The sequence below is a fragment of the Narcine bancroftii genome, chromosome 11, assembly GCF_036971445.1.
Source record: "Narcine bancroftii isolate sNarBan1 chromosome 11, sNarBan1.hap1, whole genome shotgun sequence".
Classification (NCBI taxonomy): domain Eukaryota; kingdom Metazoa; phylum Chordata; class Chondrichthyes; order Torpediniformes; family Narcinidae; genus Narcine; species Narcine bancroftii.
In genome coordinates, this window is record NC_091479.1 from 72,185,863 (window position 1) to 72,195,598 (window position 9,736).

The 9,736-nt window shown below is 39.2% G+C and overlaps 1 protein-coding gene across 1 annotated transcript; it reads right to left on the reverse strand.

Moving 5' to 3' along the window:
- Positions 1-33: 33 nt before the first annotated feature.
- Positions 34-9,300, reverse strand: LOC138745539 (hyaluronidase-2-like). Its single transcript, XM_069902676.1, has 4 exons — positions 9,219-9,300; positions 6,118-7,077; positions 5,191-5,280; positions 34-2,718 (listed from the first exon to the last, which is right to left on the reverse strand). Exons 2-4 carry the CDS (start codon positions 7,051-7,053, stop codon positions 2,278-2,280), a joined length of 1,467 nt encoding a protein of 488 aa, XP_069758777.1. The 5' UTR covers positions 7,054-7,077; positions 9,219-9,300; the 3' UTR covers positions 34-2,277.
- Positions 9,301-9,736: the final 436 nt, after the last annotated feature.

Consider the following 9,736-nt stretch of genomic DNA (forward strand, 5'->3'; position numbering starts at 1 on the left):
TGTGTGAATGATTAGAAATGATCAGTGACAACAACATTTAAGATGCAAAGGTTTTCTTTTACGTAGACAATAATAAAATGAATAAAGCAAACTGGTATAAAATCACCCCCCAAAGTTCTTCCAAATAAATTGAAGTTAAAGATATCAGAATATTTATGGACAATACCACAGCATGGGGCAAGGCAAGTTCTACAGAAAATAATGCGAGTTTACTCAGATTCTGTTCAAAGACCAAAGGAAACAGCAGCTTCTCTTCAAAAAAGTAGTTTATTTTTCCCCAAAAAAGCCCCTTGAAAGGAAGGATATATGTAAATTCAATGCATAAAATTAATCACAATAGCTCAAAGCAATGTGGTCTTGATTGACAGAAGAATCATTCAACCGACCCCTCTCTGTAGTGCTGACAGGACATGCATCCTAAATACATTTCCAGCCAACGTTTATTCTTCATTTCAACATCTAACACTAATTTGTGAAAAGTTGTACTCTCTCCCCATTTTCTCCCCTCCATCTAATGCTTTTGACGACTTGCTGGGTACAGGTTAATTGCTCTCCAGCACCTTGCTTCAAGTGGAAAATTTAGCAATGCATGTTGGCATCTTATAATATCATTGGATGTCCCGCAGAAGTTATGGGATCAATAAGAAGCAAAATGCTTTAATATCTACTACACCCTAATTTGGGAAAAAATGGTGGTACCGCCAGAGTTGCTGAATGGCAGCACTGCTGGTGCAGATCCAGGAGAGCGGAGATACAATGCTGCTCTGAAAGGTTCAACCACCCTATCCTAATACTGGCAGCTCCATGCAGGCATTAAATGGCCTGTTAAAGCGTTTTAAAATCCTATAACCGCAGGGTCTATGCCCAAGATGGCAGAGTCTGTGCTCAGCAGCAGCCTTGAGGGGTTGCACTCCAAGAAGCAGCAGGCCAGCGCAGGGGACCAGTAATGGGGAAAAACATCTCCCATTGAGAAGGAGAAGCACAGACCCTGCAGGACGGTGACCAAGGCAGCAGAGCAGTGAGGAGCTCAGCAACTGAGGGACCCACAGAGGCAGCGGGTGACTTGTAGTCGGGGTACCTGAAAGGATGGCAGGCGGCTGGAGACTGGCTGATGGGAACCGGGTATCAGGTCCGTGATTCGAGAGGGTGCTGAGGGAAAGAAGGGTCTCGGGCTTCCTGATCGTGTTGGTTTGCATCTGGAGCTCAGGTTGCTGAATAATCAAACTCTGCGGCTGCAGAGGCTGCGGTAGTGGCGGAGGTCAATGTGGGGTCCCTCGGTGACTTTGAAGGGACTCTCTTTTGCATCTCTTCCTCTATTATGAGACACCGGGCGACACTAATGATGACTCTGTGGCAGAAGGCAATTTCGTGTAATATTACATGTTCTGCACTATAACATGACAATAAAGGAATCTTGATTGAAGGATACTTGCCAATTTTTACAAACCAAACTAGGCTGAGATCAGTTCACTTTCCAGGGATTGGGGACTGAACCTTGGACACTTCTGCATTGGTATGGCTAGAATACTCATTTGTGAGCCCACTGATCAAAGGGGGTATATGCTACTTCAGACGCATCACATTAGCCCTTTTCACATTGGCTAACCAGTAAATTGATTGTTCAACTAACCGGTTCATGAAGCTGCTTTTACCGTTCACACTGGACCACTGTTGACCTTTCACACTCACCACCAGGCATCCCCGGGGAGAGGTGCGCCTGTCCTCCACTAATTTGTCCCAGGATACCCCATGTCCCTTTCACATTGGGCTAAATGGGACACAGGCATCAGATCACCCTGGCAATCCATCCCCGGGGCGATCTGATGCCTGCGCGCCGATTTGTGAGTGTTCACACTGACATGTTAACCGGTAGATTGACAGTTAATTAACGAGCCAGTGTGAATTGTCTTATTACTGAATCTGTGGCATCAGTTTCCAAGGAACATGCCAGCTAGGCCTTTCCCCTGCCAGAACATGGTAGAGCATGAAGGAATGCAAAGAAGTGGGATAATTGGTAGATAAACATGAACACTAATGTTTGAAGTTAATTTTCTTACTTCTTTTTGCTTTGGGCAGAGCATACCATCAGTATTTATCAGAAAATCGCCAATTTGGACTGTTATAGTGGTTGAATGCAGAGGGATGCAGCAGATCTAGTTATTACTGAGTGCCTTTATAGATATTTTGAGAAAACAATTTTTAAAGGAAGCCATGTCTTTCTACACACTTGATGAAATCTACGTATTTCACACCATTTATGAACTTCATTAAAGGTTTCTAGCATTGGAAATGAATAATTATAATGGCTAAGTGAAAGATGACGACAGTGGCAAATGAAAACAACAACTGTGGTGCTGACCCCCTTTCATTCCTTGTGACCAGGACACTCTCATTCACTGAAGGAACTGGTATTTCGCAGGCGATGCCAACCCACCCTTCATAACAATGGCACATGAATTTTTTTTTCATGTATTTGAGGTCCCTTGGATTCATCTTCCCATTCACAGAAAATCTTGGATGCATTCCCTCAGATCTGGTTCTGATGTTAAAACTCTTTGGGTCCAGGTGCAGGTAGGTTTTGGAATCGATGTTCTTTCTCACACACCTTCCATTCTTCTTGCAAAGATGTTGGCTGCACAACTTTGTGGCTGATGTGACATTAACAATATAGTGTCCCAGAGGGCCATTTATGTACTCCTTCACTGCTAAACAGTGATACTGAAAGGAAAGGTTAATTAACTTTAATTTCAAGAATATCATGCATGAAATGTAAAAAAAAAGTCATCAGCCATCCACCGGGATGCATTCTATGTGTTGGAAAAGTGGGAAACATTTTAGGATGCTTCTCCACCCAAATTAAATTTGCACCATTTGATGGAACAAATGTGTCTGTTAACTGATTCCTACACCAATTTCACCACCCCCCCCCCACCCCCACCCCCACCCCCCAACCCACCAAGAGTTTCCCAACAAGTTAGAAAGATATTGATAATAATACCGGTAATGTGTTTATATCAATATCAGTACCTGTATTTAAGGTGAATTTGGATGATGGGGTTTTTCACTCTCAACAGCTGTTTTTACACAGGAGACAGAAATGCATGGCAGATATACAGAGCCTTTCCAAGAGAATAGGACTAACATAATAGATCTGCAACAGATAATAGCCATTGCCTTGTGAGACAGTGATGTCTGACATAGCCTCTGTGTTCCCTGTGAGATACCTCTCTATTTTGTCTATTTCTCTCTCATCCAGTTGTCGATTCCTGTGGGTAACCTAGCCCTCTCTTTTCCTGGCTCCATATACAGCCATTCTCATGTCCTGTTGGAGACTTGAAGCATTAATCCTGTTGCTCTTTCTACAGATGCAGCTTTACTTGCTGAGTATTTCCACTACTTGTTTTTAGTTAAGATTTCTAGCATCTGCAGGCTTTTTTTTTTTGGTTTTCTTTCCAACAGTCACTGACCGGAGCATTCAGATCACATTGAGAAATCAATTTACTGACTCTAGGTGGATTCAAATCCTTACCCACTGCAAAACCCACCCATTGAAATTAAAATCTATCCACTTTTCTCCTACCAATTTCATTGTTTTCAGTTGATCCTAAAAAGAAAACGCATTAATTGAGCATGAAACAAGGGTGGCATGGTTCGTGTAGTGGTTAGCGCAAAGCTGTTACAGCACCAGTGATTGGGAGGAATCCTGTGCTATCTGTAAGGAGTTTATACATTCTCCCCATGTCTGTGTGGGTTTCTTCCGGGTGCTCTGGTTTTCTCCCACCGTTCTAGGTTAATTGGGTATAATTTGGGCGGCACGGGCTCATGGGTCGAAATGGCCTGGTATCATGCTGTAGGTCTAAGTTGACATTTTTTTAAAATTAAGATATTTCACAAGGAATATTTTCCTAATTGTAATCAATCAGGCAATGGATAAAGAACACAATGAACACATTTAGTCAATGTCTATACATTTGAGTAGATGTATCTGCTGTGATATTTGTTGAGAGTAATCATGAAGTCATAATTTTAAGGAATCCATACATGCTGGAGCGATTAGAAGGCCTAGGCTCTATTTTATTGACAAGGAATAGATTTTTCAAAGTAGCATGAATCAAAATCTTTTCAACTGCAATTTGTGAATCCTTTAGAGTTTAGATAGCAGAAATATTAAATGATAGGTAAAAAGATGGAACAAACTTGGGCGGCACAGTTATTGTAACAGTTAGCACAAGGCTATTACAGCGCCACTTCGAATCCGGAACCTTCTGTCAGGACTTTGTACGTTCTCCTCATGTCTGTGTGGGTTTTCTCCGACCCTTCAAAACATATTGGGTATTTGGATGGCACAGGGCTCATGAACCAGAAAGGCCTGTTACTAAGCTGTATGCATAAATTTGAAAATAAATAAATAATGAAAAAGAATGCCATCTTGTCCTTGCAATTCATTCAATGCAGAAACTTAAGGTATTAATGGCAGGTCATTTACCTGACCTTTAGAAGGCCTATGAAAATAAAAGAAATTTCATGTGAATTCTTTGCATGACTATAATTATCACCATATAATTATTATCATATGAAAACTCTACCTATATATTTAGATTTACCGGACGTGACTCTACCTGCAGCTGTCAGTAAGGAATCCATGTATTTCTACACAGTATTTTGTAATTATGACATTAGGAAAGAAGTTCGTCTTGCAGTAAGGAAATTCAGGTGTTTACTGAACTTGGGCTTGTTTTGAAATTCTGATGTACTTTTACTGGATGTTAAATAGACAAAGAAGTCGTGTGAGACTGGAAGAATTGACAAAATAAATTACTTAAGAGAAGATTGCTTGAGATTATAAAGTTTAAACAAAAAGCTAAACCTGCATATGTTGCAAATTGGAAATAGAAAAAGAAGATAATGAAAATGCAGATCAGGCAATATTTGTTGAAAGAGAAATAGAGTTAACTTCCAGTTCCAATGGAAGCCAATGACTTGATTACCTTTACCTTTACCACCAACTCTGCAAGTGTATTCACAGATGCAACCTAACCTCTAAAGTATTTGCAGCATTCTCCATCTTATCATAAATGAAGATGTATTCAAATTGTAGTTCATGAATATCTTATGGCAATCAGCCAAAGAACATAACACGGGAATTAATGGTCACCATTGGGCAATCAAGGGAAAAAAATGAAACTTTACCTTTGATCTTTCATATTCAATGTTTCCCCAAAGAACAATCCCTGAAGTTCCAATTGCAGCGCTCTCACCTATTGTATGGACCAAGTCAATCTGTGAAATGAGACATTGTTTTACAGTCACTGATTTGAAGTTATCTCTCGATTTGTATTCGGTATTTCTCTGAAGGCAGGGAAACTAACATCCAATTTTTTGATGGAAAAAATTGTATGGACTAATTTGTGCTTGAGGTCTGAATAATGAGTGATAACAGAAAAATAGTCATAGAATATCAATATTTTTCCATTGAATATTTATATTTTTATTATTTATTCATCGGTGGTCCAAGAACATTTCAGACAGCAGCCAAGACTCAGCAACATTGGATCTGGAGTCACATGTAGGCCAAACTAGGCATGGTGAGTAATTTATTTTTACTGAAGGCAAACAAGGACTGTATGGGATTTTTCATGGTTACCAATACCAACCCTGGCTTTTAATTGCAGATTACTAACTTCAAGAGGCATTTGGACAGAAACATGAATAGGTAGGGAATGGAAGGATACAAACCATATGTACAGGCAGATAGGTATTTTAAATCAGCATCAAGGTTAACAGAGACATTGTGGGCTGAAGGATCTGTTTTTGTGCTAAACTGTTCTATATTGACAAGAGGAGGAAATGTGCATCATAAAGTAATAAAACCAAGACAAGTCAAATGAATATTGAAGTTTGCATGTGAATGCAATTGTGATGACATCATTTGCTAATTTTGAAAACAAACTTTGGCATAATTCCTACCTGGAATCTCACCTCCAGCAAATCCAAATATGAAACTTGGTATACATTTCATTGTTAACAAATCAAACCTGATGATATCTTAATACTGTACAGAACTAATATTTCTAGTGCTAAATAATATTTGAGTTCTTCTAATTATTTTCTACTTACCTCAGTGAGAGGCAAAAATTCATAAGCATAATATGGTCGTCCATATGCAAAGACTGGGAGAACATAGTCTTTATGGGCTATGGAGGCCAATCTGATTGCTTCTTTCAGTCTATAATGGACAAATTTCTGGGCTTTTGAGCTCGATTTCAAATCAAGTCCAAGGTAGATGGAAGGGTACAGAGCACCACTTTCTTTCCATAACCAGAGTAACTTGTCATTACGTTTGTATTCAATTGCAGGGCACATCCCATTATACTTCTTCTTTTTCTTATAATGGTGGTTATAACAGTCCGGGAAGAGGTAAAACCCCCAGAAGCCTTTTGGTCTCATCTTCTCTGCTAACTTCAATGTATTATTCATGAAGTTCCATGCGGCAGTTTCATACTGTTTCTTAGCTTCTAATTTTACTTGATTGTCTGACCAAGTAGGATGAAGCTTTTTGACAAGTTGTATGGATTTTTGCCGATAGATTTTTTTATTTCCCCAATTTCGGATCCATAGAGGTCTCCAGTTTTCCCAGTCAATCACCCCAAGACCACTGAAGTCACGAGATGGAATGAATTTCTTAATGTCAGACCTGGTCTTGTTCAAGTGTTTTTTAAGGTCACTCTTCTGAGGGATCCCTCCATTCATCGAAACATTTTTTTTAGTATAGTAAGGGTAATTGCCCAGATGATTGTGGTAAAATATGGTGATGACTGACCCACTGAGTGTATCATTTGAGTTTGAAGTTATGTCGAAAACACTGAGATCCAGATCCACATTGTACCAAAGCCTGCACCTTTCAGTTGGTGCATTCCAAACAACAATAAATGGGTTATCTGGAAGTACTGGAGATTTTGCTTGCTTGAAATATTGGGCACTTGAGAGTTGCATTGTGATTACAATGAACAGCAGTCTTCCAAACAAGTTCTTGGAAATGATTGAGACATTCATGATGTTCAGCTTTCAATCCTAGTTCTGAAACCAAAAGATTTTTACAGTTTGTTCATTCTAAAAAAGCTGATATATGTGCATTAACAGTACCTGAATAAATATTAGCTTCTAGATTAAAATGAATATTTAGCAATGCATGAACAAAGATGCTACATTACCCACAATCTCCAACATTATCCGCCAGAATTTCTGGCACGTACTACAGGATCCCACCATCAGAGACATTTTTCCTTCTCCTCCCCTCTCGGCTTTCCGCAGGGCCCACTCTCTCTGTGATTCCCTCGTGGACTCCTCCCTCACTACCCATCTCCCCACCCCGGCACTTTCCCCTGTTCCCACAGGAGGTGCACCCACACCTCCTCCTTTATCACGGTCTGGGACTCCAAACAGGCCTTTCAAGTGAAGCAACACAGGACTTATTTACTGCATTTGGTGCTCCCTTTGTGGCATTCTCTATATCAGAGAGGCTGGTCGCAGATTGGGAGATCGCTTCACTGAGCACCTTCTCTCCGTCTGGAACAACAGCAACCTCCCAGTGGCCAACCATTTCATTTCTGAATCACACTCCTAGATTCATATGTCAGTCCAAGGATTTGTGTACTATCCCACCCAAACCACCCGCAGATTGGAGAAACAATACCTTATTTTTCGTCTGGGCACTCTCCAACTAGATGGCATTAACATTGACTTTTCTGCTTTTTACTAAACCTGCTCGTGTTTTCTTTCCCCTCTCCATTTCCTGTCTTTCCAATTCACCCCTCCCTTCCCTCTTACCTACCAGCCATCCCTCCTCCCCTTCATTGCTGCTCTCCCCTCCCTCCTTCATCCACCCATCAGCTCCTGCCTTTGCCATGCCCCCCCCACCCCCCCACTCTTTTGATCGGATGCCTGCCAGCATTTTCTCATACTTTGATGAAGGATCAAGCCAAAAAAGTCAAGTTATGCATTTTTACCTTTGCTTCATAAAGGGCACTGCATTTTGGGTTTTTACTGAATATCCCACATTCCCTATTTAGATACAGCTCACAAAACAAATCCAAACGTTCAAATATTTTTATACTACTTGTGCACCTTCAAGGTAAACCATCAAACATTTCACGCCAGATTTTTATTTTGCTGTTTTTGTTGAGTAATCTAGTTCATTACAAAGAGCATTGATATATATTCATTTCCAATATAAAGCAGAGATTGTCCAAGTTAAATTATTATAGCCAATACAAGTATAATTTTTCCATTCAACGTTTAACATGCAATAAATGAATGATCTACTTCATCAATGTCTGGAAGTGGTTAAAAAAGGGCATCAGATAATCTTTCAAAATTAAGAAAAAAATACATTAACTTCAGCCCACAAAATATATGAACACGTGAAAAGGACCAGTGGGTTTTATCACATGAATGTCACAGTCAAGATGAGATAGACATATCACTCCTCAGGGACATGCAACAAAAAACAAAAGCAATGACCAGGGCCAAAAAGGAAAAAAAAAACACTCTGGAAAATTCCTCTCTGGTTTCTAGCCCCACCCACCCACACCCTTTCCCCAGTGAAACAAAATTCGAAGAAATAAAAATAGGTCAACTACAAATATAGAAGTGAAGTTACCTTTAATAAGACTGAAAGAGAGAGAAGATGCAAAGCAAATAAAAATCAATATATAAAAATTATTTGACCACACAGTAGGAAGCTAATTTTAATCAAAATATAATTAAATTTGCTAAGGAAACAAAGCAATATATTAATAGCACCTTATCTAATTACTCAATAAAAATAGATAGAATTTGGAGAACCAGCAAATATTTGAAAGTTCCCTTTTAATTAAAATGGCATAATCCTCATTGCCCTTCCTTACACTAACTACTCCATAGCAGTGAATGGTTATTATTTAGAAAATATTTGATTAAAGAATTTCCTCGAACATAAATCTCACAGACCCAAAATTTATAGCCATGGATTCTGAAGGAAATTATGTGGAAAATAAAGTAACAAAAGGAAAGAAAAGCAGACTTTTTTTCACACAGAAAGATTTAAAAGAGGGATTTATCTTCACAAAGATACATCCAGGAACTTCAATTTGACTTTGTTTGAAGTGACTTCATAAGCATATCTACACATGTCAGGTCCTTAATAGATTTAATGATTATTATCATGCATAGACTCTTACCCTAACATCATGTGCTGATGAGGAATATTAGAAAGTAATAAGAGGCGTGAAGAACTGTTGAAACATATTATGTGTTTTCAACTTCCTCCAATACCCTGTGAATCAATTCAATATTATTTCTTGCAATTAATCAATTTTAGAAATTCACTCATCTTCAATATTCTCTGGGTTTATTTTTATTTAATTTTTCACACTATGAACCATATTGACCAAAATACACACCAATATTTCCCTCTTGAATATACACAGTGGCATTTTCTCCCCTTTTTCCCCCTTCCTTTCCCTCCCTCCTTCCCACCCCCCTCCCCACCCACTCAATGTTCAACATATACGATACAATGCACCCATTAAACAATGTCATCACACAATGAAAATAAACAAGAAAATTGTGTCATCTACAGCTCACCAACAGCCATGAACATCCAATTAATGGCAAATATCAAGCCCGCTCACAAATGAACAACAAAGAGCTTGCATGATTCAAGTATAAGGCTACTTATTGCATTTTTCAGATAGAA

What these genes read in the sequence shown, in the direction of transcription:
- LOC138745539 (XM_069902676.1), bottom strand. Translation starts at nt 7,053, where the DNA reads ATGAATGTCTCAATCATTTCCAAGAACTTGTTTGGAAGACTGCTGTTC. An exon ending in AATTTTTGCCTCTCACTGAG is followed by an intron (nt 5,281 to 6,117) that starts GTAAGTAGAAAA and finishes CTCATTTCACAG; the next exon opens with ATTGACTTGGTCCATACAAT. An exon ending in TTGAATATGAAAGATCAAAG is followed by an intron (nt 2,719 to 5,190) that starts GTAAAGTTTCAT and finishes CTTTCCTTTCAG; the next exon opens with TATCACTGTTTAGCAGTGAA.